Source organism: Lingula anatina, chromosome 2 (genome assembly GCF_051362555.1).
Source record: "Lingula anatina isolate TDL-2025a chromosome 2, LinAna3.0, whole genome shotgun sequence".
Taxonomy (NCBI): domain Eukaryota; kingdom Metazoa; phylum Brachiopoda; class Lingulata; order Lingulida; family Lingulidae; genus Lingula; species Lingula anatina.
The window spans coordinates 47,826,566-47,850,411 of NC_141768.1; the positions used below are offsets into that span (position 1 = coordinate 47,826,566).

The 23,846-nt window shown below is 38.6% G+C and overlaps 3 protein-coding genes across 5 annotated transcripts in view; 1 reads left to right on the forward strand and 2 right to left on the reverse strand.

Moving 5' to 3' along the window:
• Positions 1–16,417, forward strand: part of LOC106173020 (BCL11 transcription factor A-like) — a 66,582-nt gene extending 50,165 nt beyond the window's left edge. For all 3 annotated transcript variants that reach the window (XM_087003720.1, XM_087003721.1, XM_013553995.2), the window contains exon 3: positions 8,317–16,417. In XM_087003720.1, coding sequence (XP_086859846.1) covers positions 8,317–10,724 — 2,408 coding nt within the window. In that variant the 3' untranslated portion in view covers positions 10,725–16,417. The remainder of the gene's footprint in view (positions 1–8,316) is intronic.
• An 893-nt stretch (positions 16,418–17,310) lies between these two features.
• LOC147763778 (uncharacterized) lies at positions 17,311–19,237 on the reverse strand. Its single transcript, XM_087006198.1, has 2 exons — positions 19,099–19,237; positions 17,311–17,770 (listed from the first exon to the last, which is right to left on the reverse strand). The coding sequence occupies exons 1-2, from the start codon at positions 19,205–19,207 to the stop codon at positions 17,445–17,447; spliced, it is 435 nt and encodes a 144-aa protein (XP_086862324.1). The 5' UTR covers positions 19,208–19,237; the 3' UTR covers positions 17,311–17,444.
• Positions 19,238–20,932: 1,695 nt separating this feature from the next.
• LOC147763779 (uncharacterized) lies at positions 20,933–21,881 on the reverse strand. Its single transcript, XM_087003396.1, has 2 exons — positions 21,756–21,881; positions 20,933–21,400 (listed from the first exon to the last, which is right to left on the reverse strand). Exons 1-2 carry the CDS (start codon positions 21,874–21,876, stop codon positions 21,075–21,077), a joined length of 447 nt encoding a protein of 148 aa, XP_086859522.1. The 5' UTR covers positions 21,877–21,881; the 3' UTR covers positions 20,933–21,074.
• Between the last annotated feature and the right edge of the window lie 1,965 nt (positions 21,882–23,846).

Genomic DNA, 23,846 nt, shown 5'->3' on the forward strand with positions numbered 1-23,846 from the left:
CATAATGACATGCATCTGATGCTAATGGTGATTAACACATGTTCATTTTATTACAAGGTGCTTCACTTTATTTTACTTTGTAGATCAGTGGCTTAGGTTACAGGACGCCTCCGTAACACTTAACATTGCTTTCTTCTGATTCAGTTCAGTTGTTCCTCGCTTGTTATCTTCTTTGTAACTTTTCTGTGTTTGAATTTATAATTACAGTAGTTACTTTGAGTTTTCAAAAAAAACTCATTTAATCTAAAATTTAAAGTCACAAAAGTGAACCTTCTGAAATAAAATCATCTCACTTTTCTAACTTTTGAATCAATTTTTTTTTCTGTTTATTTAACAAAATTATTTGAGGATATAATTTTTAAAAAATGTTTAAATTTGATTGCTGACACCAAGTACTGACATCAACCTGTGTAATAGATATCTCCCTGTAGTATGTTAGGTAATTAGTAAACCAGGTTTCAGTGTGAATAGTTGAGAAACTCTTTGAGGTGAGAGAATCAGCAGGATCTAAAACTGATACATGACCAGACATAAGATACTTGATAGGATGCTATTTTAGAGGAGAAAAACACCTGAAATAGACCGTTATATATGATAGTTTCCCACAATGCCTTGTGAGCTTACGCTTTTTTGGAATAGCACAAAGCACAGTAGCATATATATATAAATAAATTCTATGTATGTCTACTCCACCTTTTTTTTTTATTAATTGCTTTACCTTGTGGTGAATGATCCTCTGGTAGGTACACCTGGTGTTCAGATCAGCGAATAATTTGGTCGTAGGTGCATATTGGGCAGCTAAATATAAGATAATTAACTAGTTATTCCATAAAAAATTAACAGCATACTGGAAGAGCTTCACTATTGAAACTTCTATTTTTTAAATAAACGTATTTGGTGGTTAAATTTTCAAGTTTTAATTATAACCTTTAATTAAAAGAAAAAAATTCCCATTTTTTTTTTCATTTTATCTTTTGGCAAAATATATTATAAGCACTGAATAATGTTGAGGTTATAAGCAAATCCAGCCTGTAGTCAGCAATTTTAAAGGTAGTTCTTTTTCTGAAAATAGAAACCTTTTTACCCCCTTAGTTTGGTTAACTTTAGTAGTGGCTCAGGACCTAGATCAAGTTTTGAGACGTTTTCCTGGCAAAATGGCAGTTTTATTCTAACTCACTGATCCCCCTTACCCCCCCCCCCCCCCCCAACTGTGAGTCAAAGGACAACTGGTGTTCTGGAATATTATTTTATCATTTATAAATTAATTATTTTGTGTCTGTGTGTGTCCATCCTGGTATTGTAAAAGCAACCAACAAAAGAGTTAAATAGTTGAGATAGTGTCAAGGGAGGGGGGTTATAGGTGCTAGTCATCATGTTTAAACTCTCTTGTGCCCTTGTTGTCATATGTACTAGGAAAAAAATTAATAAAGTGATAGATATATTTGCAGAAAATAAAAAAAGTTACTGAGTCTTGGATTGTAACTTTATCTGTCTGCTTGCAGCAAAATCTGAGGCTTTAAGACAAGATGCATTTCCTTTCTTATATTTTGTTCTACACAGGCACTGTTCTTTGTCTTATTGTTTAAAAATAACTCTCTCCTTCTAAATACAACGCTGGCATTGTATTGACATTTTATAGCAACTGATTCATTGTAAAACAGTATATTTATAGTGGCACTTGACTCTGTCAAAATATAAAGTGGGGCGGGGGAGGGGGGGGGAACACAGTGTTGGGTAAATTTATTATCTGGATTGGTTATATGATATTTTGATGATAGTGTATTTTTCAATTCCAGTAGAGGTTTGGAGAAACATGTGATTTATCTTTCACCAAGGATTTTGGCAATTTTGTTATTATTTATTTCTGGGGAGCCAAGTTGATACAAGAAAGTATATAAACAAAACTAAAAACAAAATTCAGAGCTCACTACTAACTGGTTTTGTGTTTTTGTGAGCCATAAAACTTGCCAGTTCCTCTTCCTTCTTGTCTAATAAATAAAAGGGATTTATGTCCATGTCATTTTTGTAATATATTTAAAGCAAGCAATTCAGTTGTCACTGTTGTCTTGTTTTGAGACAATTATTGCTGTTTTTATGAAGTTTGGTCTGTTTGAGGAATTCATTGGTCTTTGATTTCTGTTCATAAAGTCAGAGACTGAGTTGATAATAAAAACTATCTTGTGAGGTCAGCACTATTTGGTCACTTAATGACTGCATCAATCAAAATCTGTCATATACCGCCCACTAAAATCTGTACCCAAAGTCATATGGTAATTAAATATGACAATAAAAAGAACAGGGTATTTACCAATATTTAGTGAAAGAATTCTGTTGGTGAATTGAAAGAATCATATTTTTTTTTAGATTAATAGGTAGATATATATCTAAATTAGACAAAGACATTTTTTAAAAACAAGTTGTCTTACTTCATTAACAAAGACTTCAAGAGAAACCTGGGAGAGGGACCTTCCTATTGAAATAAATTCTAAATGGATTTGCCTAGCAGGGATAGGGCTTGATAAAACCAACTAAAATTAGTTGATTTGACTTGTTTTTGTCAAATTTAAACCAGTTTAACAAAAAAAAGTGATGAAAGAATTGTGATTTGGCTTTAAAAAATTGAAATGTGCTACCCCTGTCTAGGATATAGAGGTATATTTACAGTACTAGGAAGTTTGGTTCAAGTTTTATAATGTACAGAAGACTTTTATGGCAAAATTAGTCACGATAGTAATATTATGATATTTCTGCAGTTTTTCCTTTTTCACCAAGGTCTGTCCTGTCCAAAATAATTGAGAAACATTTGAGTTTAAAAATAAACATTTTTAACATTACTGGTCAAAATCATCATTTTTCTCCATTATGTCAGTCACTCCAAAAATAGAATAAGAATTAAATAGAATTGAAAATAAAAATTTTGTATACAGTTTTGGACGTGGTATTTTTTAAGGATGAAAAGTGTTGAAAATGGCTAAAAAAGGTCTACCCCTGATTGTAGGACTTCAGTGACATGGGAAACTTTGAAAACAACTCTCTCAGTTTCATTGGCGGCTGTTGGGCTCCCAAGGTCAGAGCAAGCATATATCATCTGTTGGGTTAACACAAGCCATTTTCATCTTTTCTGCAAAATAAACCACTCTTTTGTAAACTGTCTCTGCATATCCATCATAAATTATTTTAAACCTCTCACTTAAGATACCCAGACCAATACCAGGCATGCTTTATTGCCAGACGGTAAATTAAAAGTTGTTTATTGGCAGTGGTCTGTTAATTTCTGCCGCTACTTGCCCGGTCATCATAATGGTCAACTAAGGTGACTGGGCAGGTGGCCTTAGACAAACAAGGCAGCTGGACAGCCAACTTGATGGATCGATTAAATTGAGATGGGAGACACACTGGGATTATTTTATTTTGTTTCCATTGATATTGAAAGCAGAAACTGACCTCCAAATCTTCTTCATGCTTGGACTAGATGGTGTCATTTCACCTTTGTGTAGCTAGTAGCGTTTAATCTCAGCTATCTTCTCTGGTTTTTTGCTCATATTCAAGCTGAATTGACCAGGCCTTTGGCAGTGCGTAGAGTGGTCATATCTCCTCTTTTGAATAATGATTTATATTAAATATTGAATAAATGAGAAAGCATGATATTAAGAGTCAGCAGTACATGACAGAAGAGGTGTGAACATATTTGACGTAGAGTTCAAGGTCTGGTGGGAGGTTGTGGTTAGTGGGACGTGTATTTGACAATCTTGAGGCTGCCATGGTATTCCAACTCCATTCTGCCTTGTCAGCAGAGGTGTCAGACAATTACAAAATGAGAAGTCGAAAGTCAGGGGTGGGTAACCACAATTTTCTGTAACATGTGCTCAACAGGTTTAGGTATCTATTTTTGCACAAAGTCTGCATTTTTATTCTAAATCTTGAACTAAATAGTTTTACCTCGGGGAAATTTGTGATATAATATGATGTTGTGTCATTCTGTGCCTTATACCCACTTTTAGTAGAACATTAACTTTCAGGAGATTAACGTGAAGCTTCAAAAATCTTCTCAACTGAGGCCATTTTAATATTACTAGTAGGTATCAATGTTAGGTCAATGAACTGGTGGCCCTCTGTGGTTGAGTTAAATTAAAAAGAAATAGATTTAACATCGTGTTGTAATCAGAAAAAATATATTTTGCCTGGATGGCACAAACCTCTTGAATTCAAACAGAAATGATTTAAACTTGGAATCCTCATAACTGTATATTTAAAGCGAAGCAGTTTTTGCAAATGTCTGCAGGGGTCATGTGACATGCTCCGTAGCTCTGTCTGTACTCGTAAGTCGTGTTCCTGCTGGGCGGACATGTGTTGCGCAAGCTATTGGCGTGTGGAGAGGTAGAGGAGAGGGGAACTGAATGCCAGCATCATGGATTAGATTAGATATTAAAAACATGCACAGAGCTATTGGTTTTGAAGTGTGGCATTTTCAAAGATGGTGGCTGCTTTCTTGCTCTCTGATGGGCTTTTGCGTTTTTTTCTGCTGTGAGGTTTAAAAGGTGCTTGTTGTTAAAGGGAACGTGATTCATGTCTATTTTTTCTGTGATAATGCATTTGGTATTAAGGTTTTTACCTATTTGTTTTAGGTTTTAGAAAATTTAAATTCATCTTTCACTCTTACCAACCTTTAAATTAACGGTTTGGTAGGAAAATTTCTTTTTTGAAACCAAGAAGTTTTTTTAATGTATTTGTTTAATACTTAATATCTTGCTGTGACCTCAAATTTACCTCACCACAAAAAAATCTTAATCATCCAATTGTCCATGGTTTATGTTTGATTGGCATGATCATTTTTTTTATAACCTATGTTTTTTTGAACAGACGGCCCAGCTGGGAAGTATCTCCTCACTGGCAGTATCACCCCACAAAAGCTGAAGGAAATGTTTACATTTTCTGATGACCTGTTATACTACCCAGTAAAGTAACTTGGCTGCTGCAATGTTGCGCAGTTCCTAAAATACTTAATGTAGCATGTGGCAGTTTGCCAACCAATGGCCTGGCTAAGGTCAGCCATCAGAACATGTACTTCCCTGTTTAAGTCCTTCCATGTAATCTTTTGATTTTTAACCCTAATTAGTACCACCAGCGTGTACGCTGGCGGTACTCATGGTTTTAGTCCCGACCCGTATCGTACGGCTCCGCCGGCTCCGTAAGCTCCGCCGGCTCCGTGAGCTCCGCCGGCTCCGCAGGGTGGCGTGGGATACAAGTCACCGTTACCGCTTCTCCTCCTAGACTGCATGGGCCTGTGTCCCCATCTCTTGGATTTAGGTCACATATAATCTCAACTTGAACCCCCTGGTTTTTTTGTCTCGATCGGTGCAATTGCCTGGGCATGACGCTCGTTGAAATGCACCCTTGTCAAAATTTTTGAAAATTCAATGCTATATATCTCCCAAACTGAAGGAATTATGGGAAAAATTAATATAGAAGTCTGACCGAAAGTCACATATGAGGATTCCAAATATGCCCTTGGATTTGACCTTTCTCCTTTATTTCAAGGTCAAACAGGCCAAAATTTTCAAAAAAAGGGAATTTTTTTACGAAAAAAAAATTATTTGTGCTGATATTCAGAAACTACGCAGACCTAACCTCTAATATTTTTGGTAGTTGTTACCCTTCAGGTTATCTTTCATCTCTGTGCGTTTCGAGTCAATCTATGCATTTTCACGGGAGCAGTGGCCATTAGATGCTGAAACATAAAACTCTCTCTAATTCTGGAGTCGTTAATGCTAGAGACCTCTTGTTTTTTGCATTTGATAGAGCATGTCAAGCCCAACACTGTAGGTGGTCTCCGTTTTTTTGTTTTCCATACGGTTCACGAGTTATGCTGTATCAAAAAGTACATTCCTACTTTTCACCATTAACTGAAGTTTGAAAATTTTTAGTCTCTTATATCTCCAAAACTAGAAGAGTTGGGTCAATAGTTACTATTGAAGTTGAATAGGAAGTCATATACTGGCATTTAACTGTGACCTTGAAATTGACCTTTGACCTACTTTTCACCATGGACTGAACTTTGCAACTTTTTTCAGTGCTTATACTTTCAAAACTGGCAAAGATATGCCCATAGTTAGTACCACCAGTGTGTAAGCTGGGGGTATTCGTGGTTTTAGTACCAACCCATATCGTACGGCTCCGCAGGGTGGCGTGGGATAAAAGGCACCATTACCAATTATCCTCCTAGATCGCAAAAAAGGGAATTTCTGCAAAAAGATATTTGTTTGTGCCAATGTTCAGAAACTAAGCAGACCTTAGCTCTCATATTATACTGAGGGGTTACAATTGCAGACTGCTTTAATGTGTGGAAGTTCGGGGTCAATCGGTGCATTTTCATGGGAAAAGCAGCCATTAGATGCCAAAACTGAAAAAAAAAAAAAAAAAAAAAAACACCTTGTTTACTACATTTCCTGCAGCTTGTCACCCACAACCATACAGGTGGGGCCCCACTTTCTTTTTCTTTCCCATACAAATGCGCTTACCCCAGCTGGTGGTACAATATCAGGAGGCGGTATCGCCTCTCTGATCCTCTAGTTTTACCTGCTTTTCCCCTTTTTTATCTGTATTTGATTTTTTGCTATTTCTCTCTCTCTCTCCTCATAGAATCCTATAATGTTTTAAATATAATTGTATTAACCTCTCTTTCCCCCGTCATAGAATCCTGTAACTTATTAAATATTAGTGCACTAACCTCTCTCTCTCTCTCTCACACACACACACACACACACACACACACACACACACACACACACACATATAGAATCCTACACCTTTTAAAAATAAGTACATTAACAGAGAGCCAAGCAACCAACAGGCCTACATTGGGTGTATACTCTCTGACTGTGACATGAACCACTTTGCACCTGAACAAATTATGCATGCTACAGGTATAACAGTCTGACCTTTTCCCCCCACAGAGCACGGCCTGGGGTTGCATTTCACACCAAGTCTTCTTACATAATATGATGCAGCTGCCTGTCATTGTTCACACCTATGGGATGAGCCAGATGAGATGCCATTTTTCCTTTCTAAAAATTCCTCCAGTGTCTGTGTTTCCATGACTTGCATTGCTCGAGATCTAAAATAGACCTTTATGTATGAACAATAGAAAAAAGAAACAGAAATTGTTTGGTAATATCTAATTTAGGAAGCCCTTAAGCCTGCATTCACTAATAGAGTTTAGTCTGGGTAGTCTATGGGTAAAGGTGGTGTGGGGGAGTTATGTTATAGAAGAATACCAGGGCTGCCCACACACTTTAGAAACTCATACAAGACACAACACAGATAAAAAGTAAAGTTGACTCTGGTGATGCAGAGATAATCATCAATAGCCTGGGTACAAACAACAGGCAGGATATGCTATTTATATCATAAGGGTCATAGATTTTTTTCAGCATCCTGGTCTGAACCCAGTTCACAGCCCACTTTTCTTAGGGTATTTTTACCTGAAAACTTGAGAGAAACCTCAGGCTCGTAGCCAGGGGGGGTTCAGGGGGGGGGGTTCGCTGGGAAAAGGTCCACTTTGGGTAAAATTTGATCTAGGTACATGAAGGTTTTATGGTAAAAGATCCACTTTTTCAAAAAAAGAACCCCCCTTTTGAAAGTGCTGGCTATGGGCCTGAACCTACACAGAAATTTACATGTTGCAAGATGGAGTTACTCATATAGTGTGTCCATGCATACACCAGCAGGCACCCTTGCTTTATGGTAAAAACTTGAAAATTTTGTCACTTAAAAATTAATTAATATTTTAAAATGTGTCAATCCGACACACACACCCATATAAGTTGATAAAACTTTTCAATGTAATGGAAAGTCCCATTTTCAAGTTTGGTGAAAATTTTCAAAGTGAAAAAAAAATTACACTGTCAGAGAATCGTCTTCTGGAAGAATTTTTTTAAAATGACTAAATGTTCAAGTTTTTACCATAGTCATCGCAGCAGATGTGGTCAAATAGTGATCTTCCCTTTGATCATATGATGTAGCAGTTGTAGAAGACTGATAGGGCAATACTGTAGCAGCCAGCTGGAAATGACCTGCTCTGGCAAATAGTGTGGTAGTGAGACTGGTATACAGAATGGAAAATATGAATGCATGGAAAAATACATACATAAAGTGGTATTAGAATGTTTTTCAATATTTTCAGAGCTCTGCTCTACAGCTTTGGTTTGGAATCTTACAACCCACAGGTTAACACATTCACTTTTAAAGACATTGCTCATTTGTGATATAAAGTGAAAAACAAAGGAAGCTAAAATATTTCATGTCTTCTCTTTTCAGAACCCAGCAACTTTGTTTGTGGAACATGCACTACAAAGTTCACTTCGGCCTGGTTCCTTCTCCAACATGTTCAGAATGCACACGGCATGAAGATCTACCTAGAGATTGAGCCGAGGTTGTCCTTTGAACCACCTCAGGCAGCAGCGGCAGCAGAAACTAATGGCAATAAAACTGAAACAGTAAAGATGGAGAGGCCGAAGACAGAAGAAATGGACGAGGAAGAGGAAGAAGAGGAAGGAGAGGATGATGAGGAGGAAAAATCGGAAAAGTCTAATCAACCACAAACGAGCAGACCATCGTCTCACACTCCTAGGTCAATAGGAGAGATGAATGGAACTCCCCCTAATCTTTTCCTCCCATTTAGAAGCCCGTTTTCAGAAGTGCAGCAGCGATCTCCCTTTGGAAGCCTGCATCCTGGCAATTTTCACCGTCCACCTGGGCCGGAAATGCGCCTGGAAATGATGGCAGATCCGTTTAATAAAAGGGGTTTATATCCCTGGCCGCCGGGCTTTGATCCACAGGGGCCTTTTCCACCAATGTTAGACCGCTCCCATCTCCTCCAGCTTAGAGAGGCTAGTCTGCGCGGGGCAACTTTGTCTGAGCTTGACTACTACTCCCAGCAGCTACGACGACTTGCAGGCACAGATTATAGTCCTACACCTTCTCCAACGACAACAAGACGTCACAGCGCCAGCTCCGCAGCTCCTCCCTACTCTCCAGCTAATCCACAGCCGTCAGCATTCTCTCCCAGCTCTAGTCAACCTTCGGAACAACCCAAGGATCCGCTGTCAGCACCAACAGCACAGCGACTCAAGTCCTGTGAATTTTGTGGAAAAAGCTTTAGATTCCAGAGTAATTTGATAGTCCACCGGCGATCGCACACGGGAGAGAAACCTTTCAAGTGCCCCCTTTGCCCCCATGCATGCACGCAGGCAAGTAAGCTGAAACGCCACATGAAGACCCATAGGAACAAATCGCCCATGTCCTCTCAAGCATCCAATTTGTCTGCCGCAGGGTCAGATAACAGTGGCCTCTCCACCGCTAGCCCGGACTCCAACCGGCTGTCTCAGAGAGGCGAGGAGTCGGAGCTGGAGGATGAAGAGGAGGAGGAGTTTGAAGAGGAATTTGAGGAGGAAGAAGAGGAAGAGGAAATGGAGGGCATGGAGTTTGCAGAAGGTGACCAACCCACAGATCTTTCACATTTTCACAAAGAGGCAGCAGCACACTTCAGCACTGAGCAGACTTTACAAGACAAGCAGACGGCGGAGGACCAGCCTAAGGACTTGACTGTGGAAAGACCCAGCGCGTTCTCTCAGAAGCTTAACACAAGGTCCCCCAGCAGCACTGCATTCCCAGAAGAGAGCCAGAATCCCAATAAGGAGGATGGCAGTTCACGTGGCAGCTCTCCCAACTCGGATCCAGAGTCTCGCTCTGTATTGAAGGAAGTGATGAAGTCCTCTTTCTTAAAGAACATTCAGCAATATGATGAAGCCTTTAAACAAGCATTAGCAGAAAGTACTCAACAAACAATAGCCATATCATCATCATCTGCCACATCAGAGAGGAAGGAACATGGATCTGAGAACATTGTTGAAAATGGGGTAAAAGAGCCACCGGGGTCTCCGTGCAGCTCTGCGAGGAGCCCAGTGGTGAAAAGTGAGCGACGCTCTGATACAGAGCCATTACCATCACCATCTTACGAGGCTGGTGTCCCCGAGTTCATAAAGAGAAAGAAACTGGATCAGCAGCAACAGCAGCAGCTGATGGAGCAGCATCATCGAAGGGTGGCCAACTTTGAAGGATTCTACCCCTGGTTCTCTCCACATGGTATCCACCCCCGAGATGTATTTATTGGCAATCTCCCGCATCCTCCTCCTCCTCATCTTTCCCTTCAACACACAGTGAGACACTCGCAAGCCAATGGAGTGCCTGGCATCACCGCAGACAACAGCGCTTTTCGCATCCACGAGAAAGGGGCGTCCTTAATGGGCGGCTTGCCCCCATCCTCTCATCGCCCGCAGTCACTGCCCTCGCTGCCTGTCAACACGCCCCAGAAGAAGGAGCATCGTCGCAATGACACCTGTGAGTATTGTGGGAAAATATTCAAGAATTGTAGTAATTTGACAGTCCATCGCCGCAGTCACACGGGGGAGAAGCCGTACAAATGCGCACTGTGTAATTATGCATGTGCACAATCTAGCAAGCTCACACGACACATGAAAACGCATGGGCGACTCGGCAAGGACGTCTACCGCTGCAAGTTCTGTAACATGCCCTTTTCTGTGCCAAGTACGCTGGAGAAGCACATGCGCCGTTGTGCAGATAACCAACAGAATCGTATCCTGAGCGAAAACTCCCGTGACAGCAATGCGAGCTCTGTGGTTGCTACCAGTAATGCGCTCTGTTGATGGTTGGGTTTTGATTAATTAAGTACACACAAGTTTACTGTTTTTTTCTTCATGAAGCATCACTGAGTGACATAACCCATGACTAAGATTTGTAGGAACTACACTTCAGTTCTAAGTATTGGACTCCATTGTTTTTCTTCAAAGTAACTCATTATTAAGGGTAAAATTTTACCAGGAGAATATAAAATGAGACCTGTATGATGGTTTCTTTGTAGATAGATAATGCTTATTGCTAGGTCTGCTGGGCAAGGGAGATCCACACAGTTCTTGGGAATACTCTGTGTTTGTAAGAAATACATCATAAGCTGGGAGAGCAGGTACAGACTATTTTTCAAGGGCTGATTGGTACTCCCTGGTCACAGATATGATAAATCATTGTTAAGAGTGTCGGTGATTTTGCTCGTGATCCTTGTACTATACGTTTTGTTGGGCGATGACAAATATGAAGGAGCACCTGCAGAATCACTGGCCTCTCTAGATATCAGTGCCATGATTATTTTGTTGCTTTTTGGATGGTTAAATTATATTTTTAGCTTTGTTGAACACCTGTGTCATTGTCTTGCACTTGCCAAAATCTATGTTAATGATGGTTGTATAGCCATGCAATGGCTGTTGTTTTTTTTTTAATGGTTGTTATTGTGCTTACGGCTTTTTTGTAAAGTACTTTTAATGTCTACTTTTGGGGGAAGGGTTTTATCCGACCACTTATTCAGATGATTAACCACATGTACACTTACACTTACAAACATGCACACACACACACACACACACACATATATATATTTGTGTATGTTAAGTTTGATTTTTACAGTCATTGTAACCAAATGTGTATGCATGCAGCCACCCCTGAAGGATTAGAAGGTGAGCTTACTTTCATGAAAAATTATTCTAAGCTGGGGACATGAGAGTAGGTTCACCTAAAATCTATTTTTAACTTCTTGTAAGGTATGCATGAACTTTATTTACATAGCGTTAAGACTGTATTATACACATAGTGTAATGTCATAAAGTTGCCATGGTAACTACTCCAGTTGAGGTGGATTTATATTATATAGGTTATCATGGCAAGATGGAAGTTTTTAATGAATCTCAGTGATGCTAAATGAAGAAATGGATTCTAATTGTATTCAAGAACTTTTTAAGTATGCTTGGAGGTTGGAATTATTGTCTCAAATTCTATTCTTAATTCTTTTCTTTATTTGTTAGTTTTATCCTTTACTTTCTGAACTTGGATACCGAAGCCAAATTCTTTCAAGTCCATCCTATTATAATACTCAGAGTGAAGGACGGCTGGTCTCTACAATTGGCAGACAACTTGGATGTGATTGGTTGTCGCCGTGGAAACTGGCATGAATATATAACCAACTTTTTCTAGAACATTTAATCCTTCAAACTTGCAGACCATATTGCCTTTTTGAAAATCATTAGGCATGGTGAAGTAGCGTCAGCAAACTGGGAGGCATGCACCATTGATTGGAGATAGGAGACGGTTTAGAAAGATCATCCATTTTTATTTTGGATTTTGCTGATGCAGAAGGAGAATTTTGTCTTTTGCATCGTCAATGGCTCGTGATTTTTGGCCTATTGCTCACCGTGTGCCTATCATTCTTGTATTTCGTAACTGTTTGTGCTTTGAATTAAAAAAGGACGGCAATTGTTGGACAATTCAGATGACAATGTTTTCTATGGACATTCTTGGGGATGTTTATACCGTGTACTTTTACTGCACTTATTTTTTCCAACTGGATTGGTTCAACCTCCACATGTATTATTTTAAACATGTAAACTTTTTTGTGCTAGGTATAGTTTGATGTTTCATAATTTATATGCTTATTATTATTATTTTTGGAGTAATGAAAACTGGCTTGGAGTCAAGGGCAGTGGCAGAATGTGATAGCTGTAGCCCCCCTGCCCCCAACATATACCAGATATAAAGAGAGTTTTTGATATGGGGGGTTGGGAAAGATGGTGATAATTGTTGAAGATGAGATAATGAACTTAACAACCGGGAAAAGAGGGTTGGATATGGCAATGTGCTAAGGGGCAGGGGAAGGCAGCATTAGTCGTCCCTTTAACATGGGTTGACTTAAAACTTTGGGAGATGCACAACACCAGATTGTTGATAGAGGATGCAAAATGCAGAGATATATTTTTTCAGAAAAAAAATTTGAGAAAAAATGTGTTGTGGTGTCCAAGCTGCCGAGCAGCACCCTGATGTGGGCGGGTCTGTTGTAAACGACCCTGTTTTTCATGGTGCTTTCCTGACAGCAGCACAGTGTTCTCTAGTTGACCTCTGACTGACGGGGTGCTGTGGCCAGGGTGCAGACTAAACAACCCGGTGTGTATACTACTGTCCTATAGCAGGAGGGAAAACTTTTCTTTACATATACCAGGGGGGAGAGCATTTCTATGTATTATACCTGCTATTATAGTACTATTACCGTGTATCGTGAAGCCATACATATATAGCTGAGATATTTTTGAAAATTTCTTGAATGCATGATTTTTTTTCCTCTTCCTTTTCTTTCTTGTTGATGAAAGGGTGGTATGTATCGTTCAGAGGCCTGATGGGATTGTTGTCATCTCGTCTCTCGTGGAGCTATCAAGCACCAGTGTGTTGGACTTTGTAAAAGTTATGTAGGTATATGTGGTTTTAGCTATAAGCCACCATTCTTTGCATTAGGGAAAAATAAGAGAAACAGTTGGTTCAACTGCCATATAACGATTTGATCTCAACCTATAGAGTGTAGAGTTGATTATATGTTTCTTAGAGTAAAGTAGTAGTAGTGTTATTGTCTGTCTCTAGTGAAACTTTTATCGTCGTCTGTGTTTTGTAAAACATAACAATGGTGCACAAATTTTTGAGATTCCCTGTGAATTAAAAAACTGGTTCATTTCGGGGCCTGCATGGCACGCCACATGAAGGTTGTCAGCTGCAAACAGTGGACAGAAATAGTGTATTGGGCCCACGAATGAGCATAACTGTGATGATATGGAGTCTGCAAGGGGTGGATATTTTATCTAGAGAATTCCTACAAGTGAATAACGTGGAATGTGGGGTTTTGTAAAAAAGTCAGAACAATACTTGTGGACTTTCTGATTTGTTTTCACAATTAATCCAGTCATTAGATGGCTGTTGTTTTTTTCCTTCTTATTTTCTAGAGGGCAGATGGCATATTTAAATAATTGAGAAAGCTATTACTACCACAAAATAGTAGCCAGCTAAACATTATTATATTTTTGTGTTGTTTTCACATTGCTTAAAGAGATGAAAAAGGTGAAGCACAGATCAAAACTGCATCCCGGCAGTCTAAATTGTGGGGCTTTTTTTGCATAAACAAAAAAGTATGAAATGTGCAATGACTATATTTATTGCAAGTACTGTATGAATTTTTTCTATGACAGAATGGTTTGCGAGCGCAGAAGGCTCCATCATACAGATAATCACAGGGACTCGCGAGTCCATCGCCTCGACATCTCATGCCTGATTTGAAATGGGAGCTCTTAAAGACTGCACCCATTCATGTTGTTGATCCAAGGGATACTAGTAGGCTCAAGTTTTGGGGCGTGGAATAGAAACTCACCAAGGCAGAATTATTCACATATTTCTCACTACAGATTTCATGGCACAACACATGGCGCAGAGAGATGGCGTCAGATTTCTGTGTATCGGTGATGGTGCTATTGTTTTTTTATTTTTTCTCTGGCAGATGTACTGAGTTTCTGGGGGTGGTGGGGATGAGGACCTCCGTAGTCACGAAATGCACATAAAACTGTGTTCAAAAACATACAGGGGTGCTCAGCTCTTCACACGGAGTTATATTTTGTGCCATAAATTTTCAAGTGGACTGATCATTTGGTGATGTCGGATTTCCCCTCCCCCCCGCCCCCTCCCAAATCCAGCCACAGGCCTGTGCCATTAGTATCCCTACTTGCACAACACTAAACCTTGTCATTGTTCACATATCACAGTAGATATGCAGTGTGGCTGTAGAGTAAGTGCATATATATAGAAATATATATACATATACATATATAGTAATCATCTTTGTGTATAGTTACATCGTAAAAAAAGTTTGCTTTTAGATGGTTATTTTTGATGATATTTACTGTCAGATTTAGTCACGTTATTGGTAATCATGTAGATTTTGTTCATTGGTCTTCGGATGTTTCTACATAATCAAATTGGATGTAGAGTTTCTCTTTTATACCTATAGTAGATACTAAAAAAAAGTAGCCAGCATTTTAAGCTTATATTGCTTGAGGTATGCCCAAATCAGTGTTCACAGAGGCTTCAAGGAAGATGGGGGGAGAATAACACTGGCAGCCAGTAGCTGCTGCTCTGGGAGACTTATCTTGCAGTGCCTTAGTACACATACAATGAGTGTGTTATGTTACAGCATAATACCTTTCACATACGATCTAACACTGCCAACGAGCAAACGGATCACCATGAACTGGGGACGGAGATCAGAAAAAAAAAATACGTTCTAAAACTGTGATTTCAAACAGATAGAATTGTTGCCTAGACGTGACAAGTTCTCCCCAGCGTTGCGTCGTCCTAGTTCATGTGTGCTCTGGCTATTAGCCCTGTGAAGCCTAGGTGACCATATTAACTGACCTTTTCATAGCGCGTTCTGCAGGGTTGCCGCTTGGAGTTGACTGGGGGTTGTTATGCACATATACAATGTTTTATTATAAAAAAAATAATTACAAAGAATGTTTTTTCTATCAATGGACTTAACTGTCATTTTCCTTACTGTGGTTGGTCAATTTGAAGTCCTGGCTGTACAAGAGATTGAAGATATCAGGCCATTTTGAGTTTTGGAAGTCCCACATACTATGCAATCATTTGAATTTGGCATTGAAACATCTATTTCTTAAAAAAAAGAAGAAAATGGATCATTTAATGATCATAGATGTATTTCAGAACGCGTGAGAAAAAAAGCCAGGAAAACTCTTTGACTGACTATAAGTTTTGTCTCTTCCTTCTGTTTTCATCTGTGCAACTCTGTACCTGTCTCTTCTTGACAAAGCTACTTTTCAAGAAAGCGCCACCTATCCTTGTCTCATTGAAATCAAGTTACTTTTAAGTGTCATTATCTGTAGCATACATCAAAAGATTTTATTATGACTAATTTAGATTTATCAGAGATGCTTTAGTTTTAACTTCTTGTTATTTCAGAAGAAGAGCCTCGAGGTGCCATATTGATTGTACAGTGTTGTTTTTGTCATATATTGCATAGGTTATACTAATGAACACGATGAGTGTTGATAAAAAAAAGATTGAAAAAATAACAGTTTTAAACTAAGCAGAGTATGATACATCTTTATTTAAATGTATTTCCTTATTATTATATTATACTGCAGTGGACATGAAGGGGACTGACCAATACTGACCAGAGGCTAGCTCAAAGCACTCGGCCAGTAATTGTTGATACTGTTTTATGCAAATTTAACGAAAAAAAGACATTGCTTTTCATCAATTTGGAGAATACTACATCTGTAAGCACTGCTTGATCAAAAGAAATTTGTCATTTATTTATTTTGGTATGGTTGATGCGTACCGGGTTATATGGGAGTACTTCTAGTTTGGCGCCTTTTGTGTTTTGTATTTAAAATGGTGGTTACTGTATTATTATGCCTTGTACTCAGTACATGTAAAGTCAATAAAACGTTGTACTAGTTTGAAATTTGCGTTTGAGTCTTGGAAGATTTAAAAAACATATTAAAACAGTTCAATTTATAACCAAGAAAGTATTTTGGGGTAAAATACCGAAGCTGTAAGGTGTTTTGTTATTTTGTTAAGTGATCTGCAAGTGTATCCCATTGACTGAATTAATGCGAAACTACATTGTGGAAAAATTGTGTGTTATGAAGAATATGTACAAGAACACACTACTGGTATCACTTCAATTCCACAGCTGAAGTTTACCGGGAGAGCCACCAGTGACGTAAAACACAATCATGAACACATCCAACAATGCCATCTCACCTAACACAATATGACCCCCCCCCCAATTGTCTATGCTAAAGTGTATATTCTATACTAGAAGCCAGCTGAGTAATGAACGTTGTTAACTTCATTCCGTCAATAAATAAATAGATAGATAATAAATAAATAAATAAAAAGAAATAAAACTTAGCTGGACAATACATTAATGTGCACAGAATGAGAAATCTGTACAAATATCTATTAAATCTCTGTGACGCTAGGTGAAGGTAGCTAGTAACTGCGTATTCTAATTGTTATTTTATTGAGAACTATAATGTTTAATATAAAGGTATACTAATTTTTCAGGATTTTAACACAATTTGTTAAACAGCACAGACACGCACGTGCTCACAAGCGCGCGCGCACGCACAGACACGCACACACGAGTGTATGTGTTCAGCCCGGGAAGACGCAGAGAGAGAGAGATATATATATATATATATATAGAGAGAGAGAGAGAGAGAATTAGAATACGTAATTTTTAGGGAGTAAATGCAAAATTTATTTAGAAATATATTAATAATATTTGATCACTACTTTTGAAAAGGACACGCATACCCCCCTCCCCCCTCTCCCTCCAGTACAACTGAGTTCACGAGAAAAAAACATGATTTAATATTGGCAAATTCTCTTATACAAGATTCCAATACATCTTTAGACATGTTGTTGTTGTTAAAACGTCAGACACCATATATGCACATACGTAAACAATGCTGATAGTTGTTTTATTTTCCAAAGTTCCCTCGGATGTAATCTTCTAACTGGCCACACACGGCATTTGGAGTTGGGTCACCCGATGCACAAGCTTTACCCACTGCCCATTGACAAGCCGTAAACCACAACACAGAATCTCCTGGGATGACAGCGGTGATGGTCCCTAAAGCGGCAGCAGCTGCAGTGCAGGCGGGTTTAGAAGCTATTTTACAGGAAAATTTGAATGGGGACATCACAGCTTTGCAGGAACTTCGAAGTGCTTTGACTACGAGGTCTGTTAGGAATCCCCGTCGCTGTCTGTCAAACTGGTCAAACAGAGCATCTCGTCTGGCTTCCACTTTAAACAAACAAAAACAGATATTAGCAATTAAAAGAGAAAAGTTATGCTTCGCTTATGCACGTCCACGATACTATAGGTAACAACAATGGGACATTGGCATCAAAACTTTAACATGGCACCGATATTGTGAGCACGCTTTCCGCTTAGAATACGCATCGTATTTTGCTTTATATTCATAAATTTAGTAATACGTAACTTTAAACACATTAAAAATTATCAGGGAAGAGTACACTTAACTTCACAAAGTTGGGAAAGCACGCTGCGATCCTTAATCGGCGGTTAACCAGCGATGACATGAAATCGTTTTTCGTGAGTTACACGCCAAAAAGTGGGAACCGGAGAGAGCAAATTTAAAAGTCTCATTTAATATTAATGTGACCGGGTCATTACTACACCAATGGAAATTTCCTCTATTTGCGCTAAGTCCCTGGGCCGAATCTGAACGGGAATCAAAAATACACGCAAGCTGTGCTTTCGCTGTCGTGCGTGTCTGAGGAAACGAAACAGGATTGGGTCATAACACCTGTGATTACACGCTCAGATTACTGGATTTCCTTACACCTTGGTGTTTTATGAAAAGCAGTGTATTTCAGGTATTTTAATCCCGAAATTGAACAATTAATTTGTATAGCTCACGTGTATAGGAGATAATACTTTGTACCGAAGTTGAAAACAGAAACGATGGTAACGCACAACAACCCGTTTTTTTTTTTTTTCAGCCATCAAAATTTGCGACGAAGTGCAAATTTTGCTTTTTCCTAGTGTGTATGCTGTAAATCATCCATGAGATGACCAAAAACATGACAATACCATTCTGAGAGCTTTCTTTTCCATAATGTTCAGCTGCAAAACAGACTAACTAGTATGTCTGTGTCCCAGATTCAAGCGCCGTTTAAGTGTCACTTTCGGCTAAGAATTAAAAAGTTTAAAATACACAGCAATGTTTGGAAACACAAAATTGTCTTAAGTAATAAGATGAATCCAACCCCTTTATATGAAATCACCCCATTGTAATCCAACGCAAAGAAATATTTGGACAGACTTTTAAAGATGATAACCCATTGTTGTCACCCAGTATTGTGGACGTGCAGTAATTGATTTACAAGTTACAAGCAGTTAAGAACCAAGTCTTTTCTTCCTTACCCTTCATGAGCATTAAAATACAAATCCATACAGGTTCATAAAAAAATGAAATAGTCTTCTATTTATGGGCATGAGTGCTGGTCAAGTCAAAATACAATCACTTCTTTTAGAAAGCGCAACACATTGTATTATAATATAACTTATGTAAAATTATGACATTAAGTGCATATGTTAAAACTTACACTCTACAAATTCGATGGTATCCTCTTCCTCAATAGGCAGCTTTTTAGCCTGTGCCGAACCCAACCACAAACAGAGAGCCAACGCAACCAAGACGATGTAGGTACGCATCTTGTCTATGGTCAAGGAGTGTATGCTTCTGTATTTTCATCTCAGAATTTATAGCTTGCGATAGCCAATCAACGACCGCTAAACGGTTCGTGTAATTCGCCATCTTGTTATACGAAAATCATGCACTTATAATCTAATCAGTGTATGGGGGCGTCTTGATAACCCGAAGGTATATTGGTCCGAAAAATGGTAACATTTTCATCAGTTTTTAAACCAAGGGTTCACTGGTCCAAAGGTTCTATAGTGACAAAAGAACTTTCGGACTATAGAACCATTGGACTATTGCTACGCCCCCTTCTCTCTCTCTCTCTCTCTCTCTCTCTCTCTCTCTCTCTCTCTCCACACACACACACACACACACACACACACACACATACACACACACACTAATAAACGTCGCAATCTTTTTTTCACTCTCTTTTTTAGGCCTATCATTTTTTTGTGAGTGTGTGTTTCTTTTTATTTTTCAATGGAGGTTTAACTTTCCATCCCAGATATGTGCCTGACCAGGTGTTCCCCTGCTGCCCGTACTTACAGTTGCACGTGGGTGGGTAAGCAACTGTTTGGGCTTTGGCTCAAGCGCGCATGATGTTACCCAGTAAGTATTTCTAATTTTGGTATGTTTTATCTATTTATATTTATCTATTGCAAGGACATTTTGTATGACCGGTAAGGACATGACCTTACCGTGACAAAGTCACAGCTGGTAAAATCTCACCATCTTCTCTCATCATTGGACATTTACTTATCCCTCGTTGTCTATTTGCTGCTGAATAAAAAAAAAATAAAACTTAGCTGGACAGCACATTAATGTGCGCAGAATTAGAAGAAATATGCTAGAAAAATCTAGTATTTATACTCAGCCATGGACAAAATTACGAAGAAGGAACACATCAACCTATACCAGCTCACCTGACACCATATGAATCCCATCTAATACGTTTTAAATAAGTATCCTCTACGCCAGAAACCAGCTAATTGATAAACGTTATTTCTGCAGTTCTGTGAAAAAATCCGCGCTTGACAGCACAGAAATGGAATCGGACAGAAATATTTTTCAATATCTTATGAAGAAATATCTATGTGGTCCTGGTAGAGGGTAGTTAATAACTGCGTTTTCCAATTTCGCTTTATTGAGCACTATAATGTTTTATAGATGGGGACTTAAATTTTGTACACAATCCCTTCTACACACACGAGTGCGCGGGTGCACATACACACACGCGCGCGGAAATACTAGTTCATATGTTCAGCCCAAGGAAGCGCAATGGACGCAGAGGTACTGCCTAGACTGAAAGTAATCACATGTAGGGCTACGCACTGACTACTGGCCGATCATTGACTACACTCCACCAGATTGACCCCTGGCACAGCTTGATTTTTCAGATTGACTTTTCACTCAGACATGACGCGGGTAAATTATCTGCGCTATTCGCTATTCTCTGTTCGTTTCTGTACGGCGAGCATTTGTAAAATTGGCTCAGCACTCAGCTGGCTTCTTGTATCAAGTGACCAGCGATGAGAGGGAAAGAACTCTGCCTCAGCAAAAAAAAAGGTGCAGTTTTCCAAGAGAGAGAGAGAGAGAGAGAGAGAGAGAGAGAGAGAGAGAGAGAGGAATCTATTAATTTAATTTAAGAACAGATGCAAAATTTAGTTTCTACATAAACTGATAACATTTGATCACAAATTTTTGACAAATATAAACGAAATGCAAGCTGAGTTCACGAAAAAAGACACGGTTTAATTTTGGCATATTCTTACTGATGTTTAATCATCAAAGAGACATACAGGATAGCAATATTTCTTTAACTGTGCTGTTGTTTACGTTGTACACTATATAGCACATACGTTAACAATAATAGCTCTTTTATTTTCCAAAGTGCTCTCGAAAGAAATTTTCAAAGTGTTCGCATATGAGATGTGCGGTCGGATCACCCTCCGCACAAGCTTTGCCAACGGCCCATTGACACGCCCCAAACCACAACGCGGAATCTCCTGGAATGGCTGTGGTGAGAGTTCCCAAACTGGCAGCGATTACAGTGCAGGCGGGGACAGAAGATGCTTGACAGGAAAATCTAAATGGTGACACAATATATCTGCAGGACCCGCGAAGAACTCCGACGATGATGTCTCTTATTCGTCCACGTCGCTCTCTGTTAAACTTTTCAAACAGAGCATCTCGTTTGGCTTCCACTTTAAACAAAAAAAAATTTAAAGTAAGTAGCAAACGAAAGAAACAAATGACACATGTATATACATATTGCACGCAGTTTAATTCGACATTTGCATCATTTCGCTTTTACAGACATTAAATCGGAGATACAAAAGTTCATGAATGAATTCGCAAAAATAGATAAATAAATAAACATAAACAAACAAACAAATAAATAAATAAATAAATAAATAAATAAATAAATAATCATGATAATAACATTTTAACTTATTGGTTTGGATGCGGGTCCAAGAGAGTACAAGAGGGTACAAGAGAGTCCAATGAAATAACTCACCATTTTGGTTGCAATTGTATAGAGTATAAACTAAAACTTACACTTCACAAAGTCGACGAGATCGTCTTCTCCAACTGCATGAAATTGCATATTCGCCTGTGCTGAGCCCAAGGTGGAGCACAAACAGAGAGCCAACGCAACCAAGACGATGTAGGTACGCATCTTGTCTATGGTCAAGGTGGGTATGCAGCTGTATTTCCATCTCAGAATTTATAGCTTGCGATAGCCAATCAACGACCGCTAAACGGTTCGTGTAATTTGTCATCTTCATACGAAAATCATTCACTTAGCCGTGACCAGATTATTGCTTCATTACTAACAATCTATGTGGTAATATTCCTTGATATTGGGATATGTTTTTAGTTAATTTCACTGTGGCAGAAACTGATTGATGTAAAAAGATTAAAGTTATTTGGCGAAAATGACTCAAAAGCGGTTCTACAATTGTTATTAAACCACTTACAGTGATAATCGATAATAAATTCAAAATTGCTTCTGAAACCATGATCATAGAACTATTTAAACATTACAGCAAATGAGGGCAATCCATGTCAGAACAGCTGATCATAAGCATGGAGAAAATTACGAATAATTATGTTATTATGTTCAAGTCATAAGCAATGAAGTGAATATCCACTTACCTGATTACCAGCATTTTATTAAATATACGTTATTATACGTTTTTTTATTCATTATGATGTCCATGGTAAATAGATAATTTTCCCAAAATTGCTGAGCAAAAGGGTTCGGACCAAAAAAAAGTGTTACCGCTCTACCTCTCTCTGCGAGGAGAAATTGAAAACAGGGGCATTTTGAAGCTATTGAGACCTCGGTGCGTCTTTTCTGTCCATACAAGTAAGTGTGTTGTGAAAAAGAGGCAAAATGTGGAGAAGTTTTCTGAATCATTTCGAAGTTTTATTCAATTTTTAAAACGTGTATAGAACAAAAATCCAGGACTGTCTCTATTTGACATCTACTTTTAATTTTTACCATGCTCATACATTATGCAAGGAGCCAAAATTGTAACGTATGTTCTGGGTGCATATAATTTTAATCTTTATACCGCGTTCCGATATGTTTTGTAGTGATTCAGTCATGGCAAATTATACATGGCGTAAGGATATTTTATAGATATTTAAACTGTAACCCAAGGGGCTTTGCGTCATGGCAAATGCTACGTAACGTATGTTCCCCAGAAAAATTGTCAAAAAGCTTTATCTTGCCCAAGTACTTGTGCAATAGGAAACAGGGTTTTCTGTTGCTGACTAACAAATATATTGTGATTCCATGATAGTTTGATACAATACTTGGACCACGAATGGCAAATAGTTTAATTAATGCTTATTTGAGTGTCAGTAGGGTGTATAGTCCCCCTTTTAATATTCAGTGACAAGCAAACTAAAGCCGCTCAAAAAATAACTGCTCAATACAGAAGATTATCATATTTTTTACAATGTTATACTTGTAAGAGATAAAGGACAAAACCAGGGATGATTGAATTTTCAAAGTGAGTAAAGCGTTTGCACAACTGGAAGTTTTGCATTTGTGACAGTAACGTACAGTATGTTCCTTTTTGGGGATAGATGATGATGAATTATTATTATTTTATTCATGTACGACCCTAAAATAATCAAACATAGCCTGCAATCTGCGCACTTAATAGTTTAAGAGAATGCCTGTGACCTCATTGTACCTCTATATTGTGTTTAGGTGATTGACCTCATGGCAATAATAGCACTAAAGGCAGAAACGAGTTTAGAATTGGACATCAATGAAGTAACAGAGGGGAATTGCCATTAACTTAACATGGCTTTTTTTCCCAATTTATACACGCACATTATACATGTACAGAGGGGCGACATAAGTATTGCACCATGTATGTGAATAGTGCGCAGGTCCACAGATATTTTCTGACAGTCTTCCAAATTATACGTGTTGATCCATCCTCCATTTCTGACCGTCTTCCGACAAACAAAATTAGATACCTGTCAAATTAATGTAAACTTGAAAATCTGACCGTCTTCCGGAAGACCCAGAAGACAGCCCCAATCTGCCCCTGTGCAATGTGATATGGGGGTACCCGTTCTTGAAAAGTGATTGGCTGGTGACACTGGAGATGCTCATAAAGTACC